Source organism: Haliotis cracherodii, unplaced genomic scaffold (assembly GCF_022045235.1).
Source record: "Haliotis cracherodii isolate W230 unplaced genomic scaffold, xgHalCrac1.p SCAF_11, whole genome shotgun sequence".
NCBI lineage: Eukaryota > Metazoa > Mollusca > Gastropoda > Lepetellida > Haliotidae > Haliotis > Haliotis cracherodii.
Window position 1 is genome coordinate 35,250,102 of NW_027266266.1, and position 25,031 is coordinate 35,275,132.

Sequence of the window (25,031 nt, forward strand, 5' to 3'; positions counted from 1 at the left end):
GCTTATGGCTGTTGAGGTTAGTGTGATCAGTGAGGAGTCTAGTTTTAGACCTGTCTGTTAGTTTGTTTTTGTGGTATCTTCTGACTTTGTGTTGATTTTTTTTCTTCTTCCGATGTGGGCTAGGACCCAAGCTAGGTGGACCACCCTGCCCTCTTTTTGGATTGTTTGAATCTTACCGAGTTAGTGATTGAGTTGGGGTCAACGCCGCTTTTAACAGTATTCCAGTCATATCATGACGTGTCAGCTTAATGTGGGAGGAAAGCCCGAAGTGATGCAGGTCTTAGACGTTTACCACTTCGGTGAAACCCACGAGCACGGGTATGGTGCTGACAAACCTAGAAACATAATCGGGGCGAACTGGGATTCGAACCCACAATCATAGGTTTCTGGCGTGCCCAAGGGACGCAATTCTGCACCGTGTCCCCAAATCTCACCGAGAATTTTACCTACGAGTTTACCTCTGTTGTCAGTACATTTATCTGTAAGCTACCCAATGAATCGGTGGGTATTACTGTCTTGGGTTGTTTGTTAGAATATTGTACAGTACCGTGTAGATGGCCATCAACTCCACAGTGAAGATTGATTGGCCATAGGGGAGCCTCTACACCTTGTTTGTAGTTTTAGGGTTTAGGGAGTGGAGTTCCAAAGCGTTCTTGACCACTAGTTTGATTTTTTGCCCATCCATGTAGATTTGGTGCTGGTCCCCCATGTATTGGAAGTAGATGGCCTGGTTTAAGCTGGAAGTCCATCTTTGCTAGAGTAGTAAAATGGATACCCCACTCAGACACAGTATACTGTCTCCAATCCGATCAGTTTGACATGGATACCCCACTCAGACACAGTATACTAGCTCTGAGCTGATCAGTTTAAAATGGATACCCCACTCAGACACAGTATACTGTCTCTGATCCGATCATTTTAAAATGGATACCCTACTCAGACACAGTATACTGTCTCTGATCCGATCAGTTTGACATGGATATCCTACTCAGACACAGTATACTGGCTCCGAGCCGATCAGTTTAAAATGGATACCCCACTCAGACACAGTATATTGGCTCCGGGCCGATCAGTTTAAAATGGATACCCCACTCAGACACAGTATCCTGTCTCCGAGCCGATTAGTTTGACATGGATACCCTACTCAGACACAGTATACAGTCTCCGATCCGATCAGTTTGACATGGATACCCTACTCAGACACAGTATATTGGCTCCGAGCTGACCAGTGTACACAGTATACTGTATGAGTGAAAAAGACCTACAGTCTCAGAATATTAGTCTGTGAGTAGGTGAGTGAGTTATGTTTACACCTTTTTGAAAAAATTTCAATTATCAGCTTGATTGTTAGGTGAATTGCAGGTGTCAGACGTTTACCACTACGGTGACATCCCACGACTAAGTACTTTAAGATTCACCCGGGATTCAAACCCATGATCGTAGGTTTCTGTGAATTTATCAGCCCTTGAAATTGCCACGACATTGTAGTTGCACCTCTACATATGGTGTTGTTATACAACCAGTACATTCAATAGGGAACTGGGAAAATACAAAACTAGATCTCTTTTAAATGAATATCTAGGATATTCGAAATGAATACTAACAATTTGTATCCTATCTTAAATTATGGAGGTCTAGTGAACCAAAAATGACTCTTACCATATTTAGTCATTTTAAGAATCCGTGCAGGCATGTTTGTTGTCTTACGGCAGGCAGTTGCCAACTACTTAATGGGGGTAGGCAGGTGGTAGAGGCTTGGGAGTCCACAACGGCTTCACCGATGTCAGAATCCTGTATGTAAAGGAGGGTCATAAAACCTCAGTGTGTTGACAAACCGTATTGGTATTTGCGGGCTTCAAAAAAATCGACTGCATAGTTAAATGCTTCCAGGAGCTCAAAGCCATGTTTCTGGTTGATGTCTCCACATGTAAAGGGTGTGGCGCCTTTTCGGTGGACATCAAATAAACCTAGGAAGAAAATGGTGGGAATAAATGTCCTGCTGTTCAACCAATATGATATTTATTTTCAAACAGAATCATCTTTCTTTGATAATTTTAAGGTTTTTTTTACTATAGTGGTGTAACGATACAGCGATACAGTAATGAGTATTGTATCGTGATACGAGGCGCATGATACAAGACATCTATTTATGACCCCTGTATTGCGACACATACGATACATTTCAGTACAAGATATTTTGGTGTAAAACATGTTAATAATACCAGGAAATGTTCAACTACCGGCTTGTGCAGATTCTCTAGTATTACCCAGTTATACACTGAAATGTCCCTCCCCTGGTGGTATCCAGGTTAGAGTATGTCCAACATACGTGCTTGTCAGAAGAGGAGACTTAATGGATTCATAATAGGCTGGGAAACTGATCACAGCCACCAACATCTCATTGACGACTTGTAAATCAAGTCTGGAGCAGGCAAACCTGAGGTTGACAGCCCATTGTAAATCTCCCCACTCTCTCCACAAGGGCATAACATGTCCAGCACTCAACATGAGCACAAATAACAGGAAATAATCATATTGTAAAATAGTACTATTTATTTCAAATCTGGTATATCTGCAACAATGTATATAATATGAATAACATATGCCCTGACTCCCATTGTTAGCATCGCTGCAGCAAGAACTACCCATGCACGAAAGGTTGACATTCTACTACAGGGTAGTCACGACAGATACTGCAGTGTTACAGGCGAAGCAAGATCACTGATGCAATGCATTCACATTCATCTCCAAAGTAAACAACAAACAGAATATCATAACAAATATATTATTTATGTATTTTTAATAATCTACGTTTAAGCCAACACCTATTTTTGTTAAATCCTGCATTGGTGGCCATTTTAAAATCTATTTTTTATGTCTTCAAACTTGAGTAGGTCTGTGAATTTGTGAACAAAGAAAAATGAAAAACATATATCAAAATTTACGGTACTTACCGGTACAAATAACAGTTGGTATAATTGTATTTCTAATTGTAATGGATTTCTGTACATTTAATGATCATCATATTCTCTGACATCCTTGTTGCTCCAGGGTATTATACAGCCATTCTATTCTGATAACTACCCTGGACCCAATAACCACCAAAGCTTCGTTTTGGTAGTTTCGTCAGCATGTCCATCTCTCTTATCACTAACTTAGCACCAATTGTCACTTGCTCCTGTCTGCGATTTGAATAGATGGCTACAGTTACTATCATGTCATTCAAATTTAACTAATCTATTTACATTTACCTATAAACAAAGCAATGGTGACTGTCCGGTGTATTTATGATAATAGATTGGACTCATAATACCCTGGATAACCGAGGATGATGGCTGCATATTAACCAGCCGTGAAAAACAATAGATTTGTCTAACATAGTGATATTATATGTTACATAATTATATATGTAGGTAAAGAGGTTAATATCAATACTATTTTCTAATACTGCTGTCCCTTGAATGTTGAAAAAACTGGGACTATTAGGAAGCAAGCAAGTTGGCTTTGGAGATCATCACAGGAAAGTATAGACTAAGTGTTAAAGTGTAGATCAATCTCATTAAAATCAGATCTTAGTTCTCGCTATCGCTAAACAAAGATCTGAGGAATCCCATTACGGGTCACGTCGGACCGACCTTGCGCGAATTTTGACCGACCAATGGAAGGACTGACAAGAAGTCGACATTAGCCAATTAGAAGGCAGCTTTCTCGTGCTTTACGGCACTAATTTCAAATTGGCGACTATGCTACGAAACATATTTTGACAAATTCTCGATTAACAATTTGAAACCTGAACAAAAGAACATTCTGGAATGGCAAATATATGGTCTAAATTGTATGGATTCAGTCGTTAAAGTGTAACTATCGTTCGGAAAACCGTGTGTAAAAGTTTTCGAGATTGCATGATTAGAAATCACATTCCGACTGTCACTTTCATGATCTGGTAAGCGATGCTCTGATTGGTCGTATGAAAGGTCGTTCTGACGTGACCCCTAATGGGATGTCCTCAGATCTTTGTTTAGCAGTAGCGAGAACTAAGATCTGATTTTAATGAGATTGAGCGTCAATCAAATCAATACATTCATGAATCCGAATACGAAGAATATATCAGTACAATGTGTCTCTTCACAGTGCATCAATACTGTGCAAGATTGCCAGGAGATTGGGTCATTGACAGGTGACTCTCACTGTCTCCCTCTCGGCAGGTCGTGTCGTCCACTATGACACTATGCTGACATTATGTATACACTGCAGCAAACCGTGGACATTAAACTGGAGTTCCTCAAGATCAATAAACACAAACTTTCGCTGAAAGATCTCTGATATATCATCATCATATAGCATTAATATGCTGTCGTCTCAAACATATCATTAATACGCTGTTGTCTAAAACATATTATTATTAAAATGACACAAATCTGTATGACAAGTAAGGAAAAGAGTAATACAATGTACATTGTTCTAACCATTCTATAACCACACAGATACACCCCACAGATACAAGGGTTAATGAGCAATACAGGAATAACCAATAAAATACCAAACAAACTACATCATTTAACAAACAAGAGTAAAATACTTTGGCCTAGTACTTTGAGCTGTCATGATGGAAGCACCAATACCAGATCTACAAGAATAAACAATTCAGCTGATATGACAAAGTTTGTGGAGAAGTCAATTCTGAGAAAATGTACTTAATGAACTTGTCATTGAAAAACAAAGGCAACAATTGATTAAAAAGATTAGAACAATCTTAATACACTACAAAAAAGAAATAATTTATATCACAGCCTACCATTGGTTCCAAGAGACTTTGATTTTAGCAGATTAAGTAAAACATCAGTGGTAAAAACATTAAAAGTTAATGCTAAAAAACATTTTGATTTAAATGTAAGTTTGGTAAAAGCTGAGATATATCATACACAGATGCCTAAGAACTAACAAATGTAAATTATCTTACATGAAACTTAACAGCTATATCTTGCAAATATAGCTAAGACACAAGATCAATATCACACATAACTAGTGATTAGACATGACATACATGCATACAGGAAATATTAGCATAGTAAATAATACATCTACTGGGCAACTTATTCACTAAAAGTTAATTTCACTTCATCTACATAAATCATCCGTTTGTGGATTTAGCCAAAAGTTTTTAGCCGAAACAAAACAGGATAAAGTGTTGACCATTGACAGGTGAACCGTATAGTTGGTTCTGTGGTCACACATCTGACACAGAGAACACTTCCACCTGTGACTGGGGAGACATTAAACATGCATTCACCAGGAGAAAAGATTCAGTCAGGGAGGAGTTCCTGTGGTTTAGGCTCCTTGAATTTGTTTATCGCCCACGGACAACATGTTAAAACAAGTTACAGAATAAGGTCACAGGTTAAGGAATGTATTATCAACATAATACAATATCAGGATAGAAAAGTATTACCACATCTCATAAATATTCTGTGGAAATTAAAAAGGCTACATACGCAAACATGAAGGAAATCTTTACTGCTTCATTTGATATCAATATTTTTTATCAAAAAACAAGACAAAGACTGAAATGTAACTATATGTGTTGCAAAACTGAGAAACAAAACAAGCAGGCCCTGTTTGGCATGGAAGTGGGATGTGATGTCACACAAAGGTTTCGGTTTACTCCCACATATGCATGAGCTGATCCAAGGGGATTGGGGTTACCACCCCTTTCATTTGGAGACACCTTTCGTGTTGACGTCCCCCTCAGCCAAGTCACTAAGTGACTTTGTGACTTGGGTCCGCCTGGTATGTGTTGCCTTTCTTCTGTCCATGAGTAGATGTCTGTGTCACACCATCACTACAGGGCTTATCAAGGACAGAGCTATAAGACTTAAACCATACAACATATTAAACTGGAAAACCAACAATCCACTTTTTGGCATCCAAGAAACCTGAACAACACAGATGCAGTTGTTATGTATGTATGCGCATCAAGTGAGCAGTTTGACATGGGATATGTTGGAATGTCACTTAGGCCATTTCAAGTCATCATTTTGACACAAACTCATTGCAACATGAGTTCATAAAACATGTAAAAACAGTACATAATGAGTTACCCAGACGGATTATTTCTCCTGGGTAAATGTAAGTCCAAAGTCTTAACATCCCTCCTATGTTTGATACTCCTAACTTATCCTGATCACTGCCATATCTGTGACAGCCCCTGGTTGCACCCCGCTGTATCACTGCCACAAAGAGCCTGACCAGTGTCTCCCTGACAGCCCCTGGTTGCACCCCGCTGTATCACTGCCACAAAGAGCCTGACCAGTGTCTCCGTGACAGCCCCTGGTTCCACCCCGCTGTATCACTGCCACAAAGAGCCTGACCAGTGTCTCCGTGACAGCCCCTGGTTGCACCCCGCTGTATCACTGCCACAAAGAGCCTGACCAGTGTCTCCGTGACAGCCCCTGCCTCCACCCCGCTGTATCACTGCCACAAAGAGCCTGACCAGTGTCTCCGTGACAGCCCCTGGTTCCACCCCGCTGTATCACTGCCACAAAGAGCCTAACCAGTGTCTCCGTGACAGCCCCTGGTTGCACCCCGCTGTATCACTGCCACAAAGAGCCTGACCAGTGTCTCCGTGACAGCCCCTGCCTCCACCCCGCTGTATCACTGCCACAAAGAGCCTGACCAGTGTCTCCGTGACAGCCCCTGGTTGCACCCCGCTGTATCACTGCCACAAAGAGCCTGACCAGTGTCTCCCTGACAGCCCCTGGTTGCACCCCGCTGTATCACTGCCACAAAGAGCCTGACCAGTGTCTCCGTGACAGCCCCTGGTTCCACCCCGCTGTATCACTGCCACAAAGAGCCTGACCAGTGTCTTCGTGACAGCCCCTGCCTCCACCCCGCTGTATCACTGCCACAAAGAGCCTGACCAGTGTCTCCGTGACAGCCCCTGGTTGCACCCCGCTGTATCACTGCCACAAAGAGCCTGACCAGTGTCTCCGTGACAGCCCCTGGTTGCACCCCGCTGTATCACTGCCACAAAGAGCCTGACCAGTGTCTCCGTGACAGCCCCTGGTTCCACCCCACTGTATCACTGCCACAAAGAGCCTGACCAGTGTCTCCGTGACAGCCCCTGCCTCCACCCCGCTGTATCACTGCCACAAAGAGCCTGACCAGTGTCTCCGTGACAGCCCCTGCCTCCACCCCGCTGTATCACTGCCACAAAGAGCCTGACCAGTGTCTCCGTGACAGCCCCTGGTTGCACCCCGCTGTATCACTGCCACAAAGAGCCTGACCAGTGTCTCCGTGACAGCCCCTGGTTCCACCCCGCTGTATCACTGCCACAAAGAGCCTGACCAGTGTCTCCGTGACAGCCCCTGCCTCCACCCCGCTGTATCACTGCCACAAAGAGCCTGACCAGTGTCTCCGTGACAGCCCCTGGTTCCACCCCGCTGTATCACTGCCACAAAGAGCCTGACCAGTGTCTCCGTGACAGCCCCTGGTTCCACCCCGCTGTATCACTGCCACAAAGAGCCTGACCAGTGTCTCCGTGACAGCCCCTGGTTCCACCCCGCTGTATCACTGCCACAAAGAGCCTGACCAGTGTCTCCGTGACAGCCCCTGGTTCCACCCCGCTGTATCACTGCCACAAAGAGCCTGACCAGTGTCTCCCTGACAGCCCCTGGTTCCACCCCGCTGTATCACTGCCACAAAGAGCCTGACCAGTGTCTCCGTGACAGCCCCTGGTTCCACCCCGCTGTATCACTGCCACAAAGAGCCTGACCAATGTCTCCGTGAAAGCCCCTGGTTCCACCCCGCTGTATCACTGCTTCACTTGCGGCCCGGAACAAACTTTGGTGTTTCACAACTACTTCACCCATCTAGTTCTACAAGTCATATTTCATTTAGAATATGATTCCTTATAAAACTGTGATGGCCCCAAAAATATTTCCATAAGAAAAATTAAAATAGGAGCCATGTGCCTCCCAAGGAAATAATTCATATTTTGAGGTCTGATTCAATCCTATAAATATCATCCGGGAGTGATAACGGCTAGTTCTTGAGTTGAGTCAGGTGACGTTTCTACCCAAGATAAATTGAATGGGGTTTGTAAATAACCTCCTTCCTCAGAACACTGAAGCCAAGACTTGTCCATGCCCCGGGAAGTCATCATCAACAAGAGTCCACGATGCAATAATAATTTGTATATACTTAATACGTTAAACACAAGCCCAACAAGTGTAAGAAACAGCCGTACTTACAACTGTTTATATACAGGTAATACCTTAGATCTCTGTTTACACTTAGGTGATATAAAAAATCTTTCCTAGTTCTTTATGTAGTTCAATTACAGGGAGATGATGACCACAACAAGATGGTTGAGTTGGGGTAAACACCAGTGTCTCCATCCTATCATGCTGTGTCAGCTTAATAATGGAGGACAGCCTAGATGTCTACCACTTAGATCTAATCACAAGCAATGTGCTGACAGACCAAGAATCATAACTGAGGCTAACTTGCACCCGAGCCCACTATCAGTAGATTCTTCCATGTGGTAAATCTGCACAGCATGTTGAGGCACCTCATATCACCGCACCAACCAATGAATCACAAACAACTCACACACAATGCCAACCAATGTCTCCTGAAAACGCACTGATCAGTCTGTTCTGTAGCTCTGTACTCAGCTATATTCCAGCTATATAAAGGCAACCAGTAAATAATTAGGTCTGGACCAGACAATCCAGTGATCCATATTGTGAGTACCAATCCACACCAGGAGTCCCCGAAGCTGACCACCCAGGCCATTCAGTCACCTGACAACAAGCACAGGTTGCTGGGGACTGCCCCCAACCCGGAATCCCTATGGGGAACTTACTGATCACCCCAGAATAATGTTTCATTGAAAGATTCTTTGTGAATAACCTCACACCGACCATATCCCACTTAATGCCCAAATTTGGCTAAGACATACAAAGGAAATAAACTTTGTCTGCGTCGAACAAGACACAACTCCCTCGCACAGGGACAGCAGTGAGAACACTGCTACAGTTTGGACATATTCTCATCTGAGTGAGGTACTGGAATTATTTCCAAGTCACATCACAACCACTTCACCAGTAGCAGCTTCTCAACGAGGAATGCTAATAAGACTGCAGGAAAGCAGCAGACGGAATTGGAAGTTGTGGCGGAAGTTACATGTTTTTCTACCGGTGTACAGCCAAAGTGTGACACATAACATACCTGGGATAGGTGAACAACAGTGAAACCCTTGTCGTCACAGAAATCCCTTGTCTTTATATAAGTAAGGGACATGACCATGTACCCATGAATTCAGATGACTTCACTTGGAATGGTGCCATTCCTGTAGTAATCCATGTCATTTTGAGTGCTTTAACTGTTCAGACATGTCGGATGGTAGAATAATCTTTACAAGCGGCCTTGCTAACTCAAGTGTTCAAGGTTCTTGGTCTAGTGGCTATTTCCCTTCTTGTTCTGACTTGGACTCAGCTTAGAGGATATGATGGCACCTTGCTTGAGTATCTCAGACTAATTTGGGTGAACTACTCATACTGATAATGAAGATTGCACTCCTCAAAAGATAAAATGATTTCAGATTTGTAATATTCACAACAATGTCATTATGCCAAAAAGTATATTTCTCCTCTTATCACAGTCTGGTGATTATGCACACGTCATGTGACTAGTACAAGTCACATGACTGTCAGCACCAATTAGAAGGAATCTTCTCTAGTTAGATGTTGGATATGTTGAGGTGTGTTGAACAGGGCTATCAGCAGTAGAAGCAGCACTTAGGGGCTCATCTGCAAGTAGTCAATAATAACAATTTTATCTTATCCTGACTCATACTTATTGCTTATCTTCTCTCTTTCGAATAGTAGTGGAAACGTCCTGTTCTGTGTTCCTGGAGAACACAGAAAACATCTCCCGACAACGCACCCTGTATATACGCAGGTGCAGCAGAACCACATGACTGAGACCAGTAACTCGTCACTCTCTCTTTTACCCTACTAAATGGTCTGAAAACACATCAGTGGAGAGAGGCGGGGCTAGGTGGGTGCTCATGCGTATGAGTCAGGATAAGTATAAATAATATCTTTACTAAAAACAATACATATTTTATCTTATCCTGACTCCTACTTATTGCTTGAATCTCACCGAGGTGGTGGTATCCACATGTATGTGTGACTGACTTCGATCTGTTCTATAAACCCCATGGGGACGTTGGTTGATTCAGTGATGTTTTTCTTCTCTTTTTCGCGACATCTGTGTAGTTATGAATTCTTTTTTTCTGTTCTCATAATCGAAGTCATCTGTTCAAAACAAACCTTTTTCAACAAATTTTTGTGCTTGGATTACTTTCTATACATAATATCTGATGATTATTTTTTAAATTTGGCATAATTTTTTGTTTTAATTTGGACTTAAATTTTGCCCCTATATGAATGATGAAAACATGTTACAAATGTAATTTACGTGATTCAGATTCGGATGTGCGCCTGATTGGGCCAACTGCATCATATTCAACTTTATTACCCATGTGGTGAAGATACAGGTGGTAAGATACTAAATCCGTACCTCACACGTGTGTCGTACAAGGTTGACCTTGTTTTATTCGTTTTGATTGGATAACCATGACCTCTGTCACACCGGGACTACTTTTTTCATCCATAAAAAATCGCGAGACGTCATTCATTTTGCGATTACAAGGCAGAACTGAAGAAATTCATGAGAACGAGAGATATTTACAAACACTTTATTAAACCAAACAAGATAGTCACACGCATCAAATTCTATATAAATTCTATATATTCTATATTCTATTTAAGTTATGCATAGAGCTTCTACAGACATATAATCGAGCTAGATCTATAAATCGATTTACAATGTACGACTGCCGATCGAGCGCGTCCCTTGAGCGTGACGCAACCGACCACTTTCGCAACTTTCAATTTGATTTAACGTAAAAGGATAAGCGTGGTGAAAAGAAGTCTGTTTAAACTGTCTGGACAGATATCGAGACTTACTTGGGGTGATCCGGTTGTGCCATCGGTGTCCCCTTTGAAGCGTATTTCATGGCGCTGTTTCGGGAGGTGTTGTTCATGGTTGAACGAACACGACAGCACGACCAGATCACTTAAAGTTCACAGTTCCGATACAAATCATTCGAAAACTCTGTGGAAGTGTGCCTGACTTCTGATTTTGTGGCCCCAAACATCCCAAATGTGAACAATAACATTCCCTATCTCTAGCGTAAAACGCTGTGAGTGGATCGAGGTTGTCTTTTCTGACCTTGCCCTTCGATCGTTCGAAGTTTGTTGATTTTCACGTCTTCAGTATATAGGGTGGTACAGTTAACATGAATGTCTTTGGCGAACAGTCTGATTTCCCTCTTCCAAAATGGAACGGACATGATACAAATTCAGCTGATAGATCCAGGAAACCGAACCATTTTGATTGCACAGACGGGACCCTGGCAGTGTGACTGACTGTTGGTCCGATATTCAAAGCGCGGCGCTAATGTCACATTTCAAATTTTCTTATCGGTGTCCTGCGTACTAACAACATGGTGCTTGAATTACCATAAGTTGAAGACTTTCTTCCAAAAGGATCTTGAGCGTCGGTGCTGGTTTGTTTGCAAACAGAACAGCAGGCGCGTGTTGTTAATGCGTATGCATAAACATGTCAACAATGCCCATATTTGGTCATATATCAATATTCATGCACAACCAGATTTTGCAACCGGTTTCAGTTTGGTCTGTCAACGAACGAAAGTTGTTATGTATTTACACTTAAATATATATTTAACGTGGGTAATAAATAAAATACCACACTCATTCTCGTTAGATACCATTTTTACGAAAGTCCACTCGTTTCGTAAAAATGGTATCTAACGAGAATGAGTGTAGTATTCTCTATGCACTGGGTGCCATAGCAGGGGGAATTTGACAAATATATCTTTGTAGTGCAGAGGAAGAAGATGGATCAAAAACGACATGAGTCAGCATGCCCTTAACATCCATGGAGGCAACTTCAGTGACGAAACGACGAGAATCTACACCTTGACCTTTGATTTTGATTTGGAAAATATCCCGTCGACTCCCTAGTCTAGTGAGAAGTCCACGGAGTCTAAAAAGAAGATAAGCATACTGAAACCTTCAGTAAGGCGATCTAACAACAAGAATAAGCTATGAAGAAGACTATATCTTTCCCTACAGCTAAGCAGTCTTCTCCGGTAAGAGAGTATGTTTATGCAGAGGTCATAACCTCTACAAAACCTCTGCCATTATCTACTAGATCTACTACTACTTTGTCTAAGGGTCAAAAGAACAGCCCACTGCGGTGCAGCTGCAGACCTTCACGGACGCCCCATTGTCATCCAGCCAGGCTGTAAACACATGATACAAGCATTATGCAACCGCATACCTTCGCGCAGGCCACGTATAACCATCAACGTTCACACAATACAGTGTTCACACACCCGGCAGCTTTCACGCAGCCTCCTTTGTTTACGCAAGGTACTATGCCAGCGTCTGCTACAAATACAGAATTAGTAGCTTATGTTATGCAGCAGGTATTAATTGCCATTCATCAGCAGATGTTCAACAAATCTTGCGCACAGTCAACGACGAAGGCACACAATAGGTCTCAGAATTCTCAGTCTTCATGTACAGCTCCAAACCCAAATGCCTCCTATCTTCTGGCAAGAGGAGGAAGTGTTTGAACCACCTCCGATGGACGATACATCCTAGCATAATTATCCTCAATACATGAGGATCATGAAGTAATGACGTGGATTACGGATAGATGCTGATATCATCACCGATTGGGATTCTTCTCCCATTCACACTTTCTGCATCAAGGGTGACTACATAGACACACTCACCACTTCCCCGATAAAACCTATGTCGACATTGCTGAAAGCCTTAATATCCCATTCGCTAAAGCAACGAGATCATAAGGTTTCTTGACACACACTTTCAACCAGAGAAAGTTTCCAAGCATGCCATACCCCACTTTCTCCGAGCACCCGAGATTGACGAAGATTATTCACTCATGTCCAATAGCAGGTCTTTGAAGATAGGGCTTACATTGCTTCGAGGTTAAGGCCTCATAGCCAATTCTAATTGGTCAGACATGTACACAAAAGAATTACTATGTCCACCCTGGGAATCAACAACTATTTTCAATGGTCATTTTCAAACATTAACAGGAAAGTGATGCAAGATTCCAAAGATCAAATCTTAATAAGATCAGTACAGACTATGAGTTCAATGTATCGACAATCTTTACAAAGAACTCAATTCAAAAGATGTGTTTCTTAGGAATCCAAAGCAAAGGAGAAACTTAAATACAGCCACTGGGGAGCTAAAAATAGCTTTTTGTCGCAAGCCACATGACAAGTCACATGACTACGGTCGTGGATCCAGGGGAGCACACAAAAGATGAAGAACCACTCACCATGAGGTTTGACACAAATGAGACAATTTAGAGTAATAATCTCAAGCCGGCGATTTACATGTCGAAACAGAAAAGGTCAACAACAGTTTTTAAAATTGTTGTTTTAATGCCACACTCAGCAATAGTTTCAGTCAACAAGTAGGCATGTGCTATCTGGCACCCAAATTCCGGAATCATGGTTCTGACTTAGGGAAACCAAACCCTGCTATGGTGATTGCAGTATATTACCAGTTCGGCTTATTTGTACAGGGAGGATCAGTCAGTTATTAGAAATCTACATGCATAAATCCAATTGCTACTGCACCGGGTGTCCCAGATACTGCAGGGAACTGACTGCAGATACACCATTATGCTTCAGAACTCTGCACATGACTTTGTCACACTGAATGATCAGTGTTGGGAGCATTGTACCTAGTCCCTTACCAGAATGCAGTATTCTATATGTCAGCGCAGGGTGATTTGCATATCACGCATCAAGATTTCACTGCCTGTAAACAAGCCCAACTATCGCTGATCGCTTTAGCTCCAGAATTACTTACAGCAAGGTCTACTAACATCTACTCCAGCGCTGACTGTTCAAGGGTGACTACACTTACGTCCATTACAGAGTTTTCTAACTCCGTGCCTAGAGTACCGGGATTTCAATCTTTGTCTGCCATACAAATTGAGGAAACACTTCTTTTGTTGGGAAGTAAAATCGACTGTCTGCACAGGAACTTATTTAAAGGAGTAGGATTACAACAATCACATTTACATCGACGCCTCACTTCAAGGTTTAGGAGCACACCTCAACTCGGAAGTAACATAACATCCTTCCACATCAATTATCTGGAATACGAGGCAGTTATCCGAGAAACATCCCACTGGGAAACAAATTTTTGATGATCAGAACAGACAATTCAACTATGGCCTTCAACATTATCTTCAAGGAGCAACAAAATCAAAACCCTTCTAAAGTTGACCTTTCAACTGTACGAACTGCTAGACAGCCTAAATCTAACAAGTATTTGTCACAAAGTGACGAAATGTCCCCCGCCTGTATATACACCAGAGTACCAAATATGAAGACAATCCAGTGTTTAGTTCTTGAGATATCGCAGCAACACCGTTTTCCAACTCCAAAAGCAGATTTGCCTGCTGTGACCTTGAAATTGGGGTCAAGGTCACCAAAACGGACTGGTGTATGCGGTGTCTGTATATACACTATAGTTCCAAATATGAAGACAATCCAGCGATTAGTTCTTGAGATATCGGGGCAACACTGCTTTCCAAATCCAAAAGCAGATTTGCCTGCTGTGACCTTGAAAATGGGGTCACGGTCACCAAAACCGACTGGTGTCTGCGGCATCTGTATATACACCATAATTCCAAATATGAAGACAATCCAGCGATTAGTTCTTGAGATATCGCGGCAACACCGTTTTCCAACTCCAAAAGCAGATTTGCCTGCTGTGACCTTGAAATTGGGGTCAAGGTCACCAAAACGGACTGGTGTATGCGGTGTCTGTATATACACTATAGTTCCAAATATGAAGACAATCCAGCGATTAGTTCTTGAGATATCGGGGCAACACTGCTTTCCAAATCCAAAAGCAGATTTGCCTGCTGTGACCTTGAAAATGGGGTCACGGTCACCAAAACCGACTGGTGTCTGCGGCATCTGTATATACACCATAATTCCAAATATGAAGACAATCCAGCGATTAGTTCTTGAGATATCGCGGCAACACCGTTTTCCAACTCCAAAAGCAGATTTGCCTGCTGTGACCTTGAAAATGGGGTCAAGGTCACCAAAACCAAATGGTGTCTGCAGAATCTGTATATACACCATAGTTCTAAATATGAAGACAATCCAGTGTTTAGTTTTTGAGATATCGCGGCAACACTGTTTTCCAACTCCAAAAGCAGATTTGCCTGCTGTGTCCTTGAAAATGGGGTCAAGGTCACCAAAACCGACTGGTGTCTGCGGAGTCTGTATATACACCATAATTCCAAATATGAAGACAATCCAGCGATTAGTTCTTGAGATATCGCGGCAACACCGTTATCCAACTCCAAAAGCAGATTTGCCTGCCGTGACCTTGAAAAACCATCACCAACAGAATGAAAGCTCCACCGGAAGCATTTCAATGGGAAATAAAGGAGAAAGGTTGGCCATTAATAGACCTATTTGCAACCAGATTCAACAATCAGATAACAACGTTTGTGTCACCAGTGCCAGACCCACTAGCCTGGTCAGTCGATGTTCTGGCAATATCATGTGAGGGCCTCAACGCATACACGTTTCCCCCATCAGCCTTGATACCACAGGTACTGGTATTACAAACATTCGACACACAAGCAATCTACAACTGCTTTTTAGCGCCTTACTGGCCTGTGAGAACTGAGGTTCCAGATCTTGTCGAGCCAGCAAGAAACCCGATACTAAAACTTCTGAACTGGCCAAACCTCCTACTACATCCTCACTCAAACCAAGTTCATCCAAGACCAGAACTTTTCATGCTCTACGTATGGTACATATTAGCATGGCCTCATTAAACGAGGTTATTCCATCAGAGCAGCTAAGGCAGTCTCCTCAGTTTGCAAGATGTAAAGGGTTTTTCAGCAGCCAAAGCTACTCTCCCTGAAGAAGCAGACTACCTGTGTCATTTAAGGAGCACAAGAAATCTTACAGACTTTACACAAGGCTGATGTCAATTCTGTTATGACTCAGAGATTTCGCTACAGATGAGCAGGTATTCATCAATTCACTTCACAACCACTTGTCAATGCACAGCAACTCACGAGGCCTACAAAGCAAGATAAGCAAGATACTGACTCATGGAAGTCAGGTTACTTCCATAACCAATGATTGAGAGTCCATGCTCCCGTTTCACTACGTAAAACACTGGCCATATGTAAATGAGTGATAATTGTGTTGAAGATTATTGATGTTCTCTTAACACTAGAATCATTAAGGCAAAGCATGATCTTACAATTCTTTGCAAACCTTACGAAATCCACAAAATCTAAACTTCCATTTTTGCTGCTCACAAAAAAGGAAGGTGGTACCCCAAAAGAAGGATTAAGAAGAAAAACATCATAGAATCAACCAACAGCTCCCTGGGGTTTATAGAACAGATCGACATCAATCATACATACAGGTGGATACCGCCACCTCAGTGAGATTCAAGCAATAAGTTAGAGTCAGGGTGGGATAAAATATGTATTTCTTTTAGTAAAGATATTATTTAGAGCACCCACACAGCCTCGCCTCTCACCACTGATGTGTTTTCAGACCATTTAGTAGGGGAAAAGAGAGAGTGACGAGTTACTGGTCTCAGTCATGTGGTACCTGGTCGCCTGTGCGTATACTGGTGCATTGGTGTGAGATGTTTTCTTTGTTCTCCGGGAACACGGAACAGGACGTTTCCATTACTATTCGGTAGAGAGAGATAAGCAATAAATATGAGTCAGGATAAGTATAAATAATTTTTTTACTAAAAAAATACAAACAGAAATTACTACACGAGTGTCTGTCAAAAACCATTTATCCTACGAGTTGTTTCAAAACGCATCTCATGAGTGAAAGCGAGTTAGATACGTTTTGAAACAAGTTGTAAGATAAATGGTATCTGACAGGCACAAGTGCAGTAATCTGTTTCTTACACACCCAAAAAACGTACCTTTTAAGCATCGAATCGATGCATTTTGTCTGTTTTCATTATTGCAGTGGTACATTAATACATAACACAACGGTCATGAGTGACATCATCCGACCTACTGCTTAATATCAATAAATAATGTGACCCTACACCTAAACCTAAAAACGTTTCCACCATCTGTGGATTACAAAGGCAATGATGATAGTGCAAACTAGATGAGATCAAAGAACCCGCATGATGCCAAGTTAAAAAGTTTCACCTCAAAGAAAATACCAAATATGTACAACAATATTTACTACCGTATGACATGACTGCCGGTGACAGACTTTAACAAAATGGCGTGTTCACTGACAAAAGTACGCAGGATTTTTCCTCTTGAGTCATATACGCAAGAATTCTGCGTCAGGGGAAACCCTGATTGTAATGTATACATTTTTAATTCCATAATTAATGCTACGGTACTCTTCCCATGAATATTCTCAACCGCATCAGCCAATGCATGCAACAATTAGACGAATTGATATTTTAAGATAGAAGAGAGAGACATCTGAGTTTTGCTTTGTTTACATTTCAACAAGTACAGTTTTCCGAGCACAGTGTTCGTTTCCACACCTAATTTATTTCGCTTGATTTCATCTAGATAATTTGTATTGGGGAAAAAGACCATTTGTCATTTGATTCATAAATGCATGAGGAATTCAGGGATGAGTGTATCGCAGCTGAATTTATAATGTACGTGATCGAATAGGAGTCTCGAATGTTTCTTAAGGGTCCGAAAACTCATAACATGGGGATATATCTACATGTTGTTGTGGCATCCAGGGGGGGATTAACACTCTGAAACTATATCGTTCAACACAGATGTAGGATGACATTCAACTAAAGCACGAGCAACTTATCAATGAACTACTATCAGGAAAGTAGTCCATCAAAATCTGACCTCAGGTCATCACCATAGAGTGGCCAAACACTGGCCTTGAATTTGATCTCACACATATATTTGACACCAGTTATTTCAAATGGGTTTCTCACCCACAGTGTGTAAGAATATTAAACATTATGTTACTGCCTGTGTATTTATTAATGAAATAAAAGATGTTCAACTCACCATGAATTCATTGGTAATGCCCTGTAGAGAGTAGTTCTTGGTCAGGTAGCACAGGACATATTGCCCTGCAGCCACACGCAGTTTACTGGCAGGGAACTCCATGATGACCCCGCGGTCACCACGTTCCTCCGCCCCCTCCTCCGCGTAGATGTAGCTCACATACTCACTGAAGCTCTTGAAGTCTGCCTGGAACCCCATTAACAACATACTTAATACATTGTCAACACCACACGCTTAACATCTCCCAGACACCACACACTGTACGCCTTGTTTACTCCAAATATTTAACACCTTGTTAATACCAAGACCAAAACACCTTGTTAAACCTCTTATGACCAAGCGCTTAACACCTTATTAACACCAATTGCTTAACACCTTACTAACTCCAAATGCTTAACACCTCTTTAATACCAAGTGCTTAACACCTTATTAACACCAAGTGCTAAACACCTCCCTAATACCAAGTGCTTAACACCTTATTAACACCAAGTGCTTAACATCCTACTGACACCAAGAGTGTAACAACTCCCTAAAACCAAGCGCTTAACAACTCCCTCAAACCAAGAGCCTCACACCTCCCTTAAACCAAGTGCTTAACACCTTATTAACACCAAGTGCTTAACACCTCCCTAACTCTAAGTGCTTAACACCTCCCTAACACCAAGTGCTTAACACCTCCCTAATACCAAGAGTTTAACATCTCCCTAATAACAAGCATTTGACACCTTAACACCAAGTGCTTAAATACTCCCTAACACCATGTGATGAACACCTCCCTAACACCAAGTGTTTCACAGCTCCCTAACACCAAGTGCTTAACACCACCCTAACTCTAAGTGCTTTACACCTCCCTAATACCAAGAGCTTAACATCTCCCTAATAACAAGCACTTAACACCTTATTAACACCAAGTGCTTAAATACTCCCTAACACCAAGTGCTTAACACCTCCCTAACACCCAATTGCTTAACACCTGCCTAACACCAAGTGCTTAACACCTGCCTAACACCAAGTGCTTAACACCTGCCTTACACCAAGTGAGTGCTTAACTCCTCCCTAATACCAAGTGCTTAACACCTCCCTAACACCCAATTGCTTAACACCTCCCTAACACCCAATTGCTTAACACCTGCCTAACACCAAGTGCTTAACACCTGCCTAACACCAAGTGCTTAACACCTGCCTAACACCAAGTGCTTAACACCTCCCTAACACCAAGTGCTTAACACCTCCCTAACACCAAGTGCTTAACACCTCCCTAACACCAAGTGCTTAACACCTGCCTAACACCAAGTGAGTGCTTAACTCCTCCCTAATACCAAGTGCTTAACACCTCCCTAACACCCAATTGCTAAACACCTGCCTAACACCCAATTGCTTAACACCTGCCTAACACCAAGTGCTTAACACCTGCCTAACACCAAGTGCTTAACACCTCCCTTACACCAAGTGCTTAACACCTGCCTAACACCAAGTGAGTGCTTAACTCCTCCCTATCACCAAGTGCTGAACACCTGCCTAACACCAAGTGCTTAACTTGTCCCTAACACCAAGTGCTGAACACCTCCCTAACACCCAATTGCTTTACACCTGCCTAACACCAAGTGCTTAACTTGTCCCTAACACCAAGTGCTGAACACCTCCCTAACACCCAATTGCTTAACACCTGCCTAACACCATGTGCTTAACTTGTCCCTAACACCAATTGCTTAACACCTCCCTAACACCAAGTGCTTAACACCTCCCTAACACCAAGTGCTGAACACCACCCTAACACCAAGTGCTGAACACCTCCCTAACACCAAGTGCTTAACTTCTCCCTATCGCCAATTGCTGAACACCCCCCTAACACCCAATTGCTGAACACCTCCCTAACACCAAGTGCTTAACTTCTCCCTAACACCAAGTGCCGAACACCTCCCTAACACCAAGTGCTGAACACCACCCTAACACCAAGTGCTGAACACCACCCTAACACCAAGTGCTGAACACCTCCCTAACACCAAGTGCTGAACCCCTCCCTAACACCAAGTGCTGAACACCTCCCTAACACCAAGTGATGAACACCTCCCCAACACCAAGTGCTTAACTCCTCCCTTACACCAACTACTTGGCCATATGCAAAAAGGGTCTTGTATAAATCCCCATCCTAACCTCAAATAATAAAAAAAATAGTAAAGGATTTCCATAACTAAGATAGTTAAATATGTTGATAGCTTAGTAAAGGATGCAGAAAGTTAAAACACTGCTTATAATAACCAACGTTAACAGTGTCGATAGCAAAGATAAATAAGGGGGTAATAACAACGACAGTAAGGATGGCAATAGCTGAGGTGAGGTGAAATGGGGAAAACATCATAGCATTCAAGATTATTTCACTCATATAGCGATGTGCATTCACATGTGTGTGTGGCTGATTGTACTAGTCTGGTTTCGTAGTGCTAGCCCACTGAGAAACCTTGTCCCAATTTAACATGGCTACCCTACTCGACACATTATACAGACTCTGAGCAGACCAGACCTTGTTTTATCTCCTTAATGCTGAGTTCCAGGCAGGGTAACAACAAGTACCATCTTCAAACATCTATTGGTATGTGGTGAGGTAAGGTAAGGAGAAATGGGGTTTTAAAGTCGCATTCCAGATTACTGCACCTCTGCACTGTGTGTGTGTGGCAGGCTCAATTATGTACATAACTCTTAATTAAGATTTAATAGTTAGTAGTAAGGTTATATGGCCTTGTTACCATTTTAACTTATTAGTTTATTACGATATTTACATGATAAGAAGATATTATTAGTTATAATATTAGTTATGTTTTATACCTTAGTATTTTATACCTTAAACATTCATTCCATAGCTCTGTAACGTTAAGTAAGCTTACTCTCAGTCTAACTTCCACTAATTGTCACACTGCATGCTTTTGACTTACAGCACTCTTTGCCCCAGCGCGCCCCGGCCCAGTCTATTGTCTTGTTGATAGGCCAAGCTGGCCACAGCTACAACAATGTTTGTTGTTGAATTTTAGAAAATCAGTTGCTATTTGTCACCCCAAGGAAAGACTCAGCAAGATTTATTGCTGCTTTCATTTCTATGTGAGGATTTGGATTTGTAGAAGGATTTATTCATATTTAAGGTTAGTTGGTTATTTATTTTATGATGTTGTATATATGGATGATTTCTAATTATTGTGATTAGAAATAATATATATTATAGAATGCATTCTTAATTTGATTTATTAGAAACAAAATGCATCTTGTATATATTTATAGTGCTTGATGAACTTTCAGTTCAGTGAGTAATTATTATCTGAATAAAACCGTATTAAACACAAAAACCTAAATATATATAAACTAAGTAATATAAACCCCTCTGGACAGTAATGGAAAGTAAATGTATGTCTGTATGCTTGATGTATGTTTGAAATGAGTCGCTGTTGTACTATATATTTTATACACTATTTTACCATAGGATATCACTTGTATATAGTATTCTGCATTTGTATTTCTTTATTATGCAGATTTCTCAGTAGCAACGTTCACCGTTCGATCATTGTCACGGTATTACCAGTTCAGGTATCACCTATCTGGTATGTAATGTTCGTTATCACTCTATATCATATTAATATATTTTGTATCTGTGTATTGATGTATTGTACGGATACGTCTGATGTATTGTGTAATGTAAAGTAAATGCTATTCATTTTAATGGAAGTGATATATATATATATATTTTAGAAATTTAAAGAGTAACTATAACGGATTGTATATATTTATTTCTATGTTATATTTGCTTATGTTGTACTTTTATTGTTTCAGCCTGAAATTAAGCACGTACATTCGTACTGATTATAAAATAAACGTCATCAGCCTCACCCCCGACAGCTGTTTGTGATTTATTTGGGAAAAAGAGCGCCTACTCCATTATCGGCCAACACAACCACGGTTACGTGTGTGTGTGTGTGTGTGTGAGACAAATTCACTGATATACCACAGTATAGCGACTCTGAGCCAGCAAGTCCTTGTTTTATTCCATGAATGCCAAGCACCAGACAGGGTAGCAACAAAAAATAATCCACTCTCATCCATGCCTTTTCAAACCTATGTGCAATGTTGTAAGTTGCCTTCCACCAACCTTGTACAGGCCAATCCAGTCGGTAGAGAAGGACTTGGCCTTCATGGTGTAGGTGACAGTACTGCCCTGGGATATGTACCACTTGATGATCATCTGAAACTTGACAGGGGACGGGGGCGGCTTGCCAAACACCTGTATGTACAGATCATTACTGAATATATCCATCAGTGAGACAATATACATGTATATCCATCAGTGAGACAATATACCTGTATATCCATCAGTGAGACAATATACCTGTGTATCCATCAGTGAGACAATTTACCTGTATATCCATCTGTGACACAATATAGCTGTACATCCATCAGTGTGTGGTACCCAACTGTATGTCCACCTGTGACATGACCTACACGTATTTCCACCTGTGACATGACCTACCTGTATATCCACCTGTGACATGACCTATCTGTATGTCGACCAGTGACATGACCTTCCTGTATGTCCACCTGTGACATGACCTACCTGTATATCCACCTGTGACATGACCTACCTGTATGTCCACCTGTGACGTGACAGGCTTGTGGTCACTGATCTTGTACAGAGGGTTACTTCTGTATGTCCACCTGTGTGGTGACCTACCTGTATGTCCACCTGTGACATGACCTACATGTATGTCCACCTGTGACGTGACAGGCTTGTGGTCACTGATCTTGCACTGAGGGTGACTCCTGTATGTCCACCTGTGTGGTGACCTACCTGTATGTCCACCTGTGACGTGACCTACATGTATGTCCACCTGTGACGTGACAGGCTTGTGGTCACTGATCTTGTACAGAGGGTTACTTCTGTATGTCCACCTGTGTGGTGACCTACCTGTATGTCCACCTGTGACATGACCTACATGTATGTCCACCTGTGACGTGACAGGCTTGTGGTCACTGATCTTGTACAGAGGGTTACTTCTGTATGTCCACCTGTGTGGTGACCTACCTGTATGTCCACCTGTGACATGACCTACATGTATGTCCACCTGTGACGTGACCTACATGTATGTCCACCTGTGACGTGACAGGCTTGTGGTCACTGATCTTGCACTGAGGGTGACTCCTGTATGTCCACCTGAGTGGTGACCTACCTGTATGTCCATTTGTGATGTGACTTACCTGTGTGTCCACCTGTGACGTGACAGGCTTGTGCTCACTAATCTTGTACTGGGGGTGACTCCTGTATGTCCACCTCAGTGGTGATCTACCTGTATGTCCATCTGTGACGTGACTTACCTGTATGTCCATCTGTGACGTGACAGGCTTGTGGTCACTGATCTTGTACTGAGGGTGACTCCTGTAGTCCAGCTGCTTGACTTCGAGGCTGACAGTTCCATAACTCTCGTGGTAGGCGTGCCACAGGATGCGATCACACCAAGCAGGGACACGCTTCTTCTTACTGGTCATACGACAGACATGAGTACACGTTACTACATTGGTGAAGCCCACAATCATGGCCGTGGTGCAGATAAACCAAGAATAATAATCAAGACAAACCTAGGATTCAAACCAAGGATTACAGGATACTGTCACACCTGAGGCACAGGAAACTCCCAACCAACTGTGACCCACCATTAACAAACTGCAACTAGGCAGGAATGTGTCTTGTACACAATTATTCTGATCATGAACAATAATGAAGTGTTACCAATATTTGTCACTACTTACCTGTACATCTATGACATGTATCTGCAGCCATTCTTAAGTTGTTGAACATTAGTATTTTCCACACTCAACACCATCAATATATTTCCGAGTCAACAAATTCTAGTTTATTCCATGTGCTGAACGTGACTACAAGGACTGGATGAAAATTGTGATCTCAGAACAATTCTGATGATAATGTCATAGTGCAAAGATGGAGCCATGGAGGTAAGAACTCACACGGTCAGTGAAAGAATCATGTGCCTGCTTCACCTGGTATCATACGTGTCTGTCCCTTTGTCAAACTTGTATGTTGGGGGGAATGTAATCCTGCCTTCTTCAAAGTCTTCATAGATCAGTCTCTCTTCCTTACACTGTATCAGCTGAAGGGAACATATCAGTTTCTGTTAGTCCACTTTGAGTTTCATTGATCTTTCACGTTACAAATAGAAACACAACTGAATAGGACATATCAAAATATAGCAATACTTTTACTACATCTTGTTTTTACAGATTTATTGTTTACAAATCTGATATAAAAAGGAACAAACAAAACATGAAGTATTTGGAAAGTAGGAGTTTAGCTTTGGACACAAGTTCAATAATGTGAAGATCTAGGTAGAGGACAGGTCTTCAGCAACCCATGCTTGTCGTAACATAAGACTAGTTCAATAATGTAAAAATCTGGATAGAGGACAGTTCTTCAGCAACCCGTGCTTGTCGTAACATAAGACTAGTTCAATAATGTAAAGATCTAGGTAGAGGACAGGTCTTCAGCAACCTGCGCTTGTCGTAACATAAGACTAGTTCAACAATGTGAAGATCTGGGTAGAGGACAGGTCTTCAGCAACCTGTGCTTGTCGTAACAAAAGACTAGTTCAATAATGTGAAGATCTGGGTAGAGGACAGGTCTTCAGCAACCCGTGCTTGTCGTAACATAAGACTAGTTCAATAATGTAAAGATCTAGGTAGAGGACAGGTCTTCAGCAACCTGCGCTTGTCGTAACATAAGACTAGTTCAACAATGTGAAGATCTGGGTAGAGGACAG

The 25,031-nt window shown here is 41.9% G+C and overlaps 1 protein-coding gene across 1 annotated transcript in view; it reads right to left on the reverse strand.

The window, feature by feature from the left end:
• Window positions 1-6,573: 6,573 nt before the first annotated feature.
• The window catches only part of LOC139456439 (inositol polyphosphate 5-phosphatase K-like), a 31,428-nt gene continuing 12,970 nt past the window's right edge, over window positions 6,574-25,031 (reverse strand). Inside the window, exons 8-12 of the mRNA XM_071238147.1 lie at window positions 24,256-24,365; window positions 23,575-23,737; window positions 22,355-22,486; window positions 18,223-18,408; window positions 6,574-9,812 (exon numbers count right to left, since the gene is read on the reverse strand). Coding sequence (XP_071094248.1) covers window positions 9,801-9,812; window positions 18,223-18,408; window positions 22,355-22,486; window positions 23,575-23,737; window positions 24,256-24,365 — 603 coding nt within the window. The 3' untranslated portion in view covers window positions 6,574-9,800. The remainder of the gene's footprint in view (window positions 9,813-18,222; window positions 18,409-22,354; window positions 22,487-23,574; window positions 23,738-24,255; window positions 24,366-25,031) is intronic.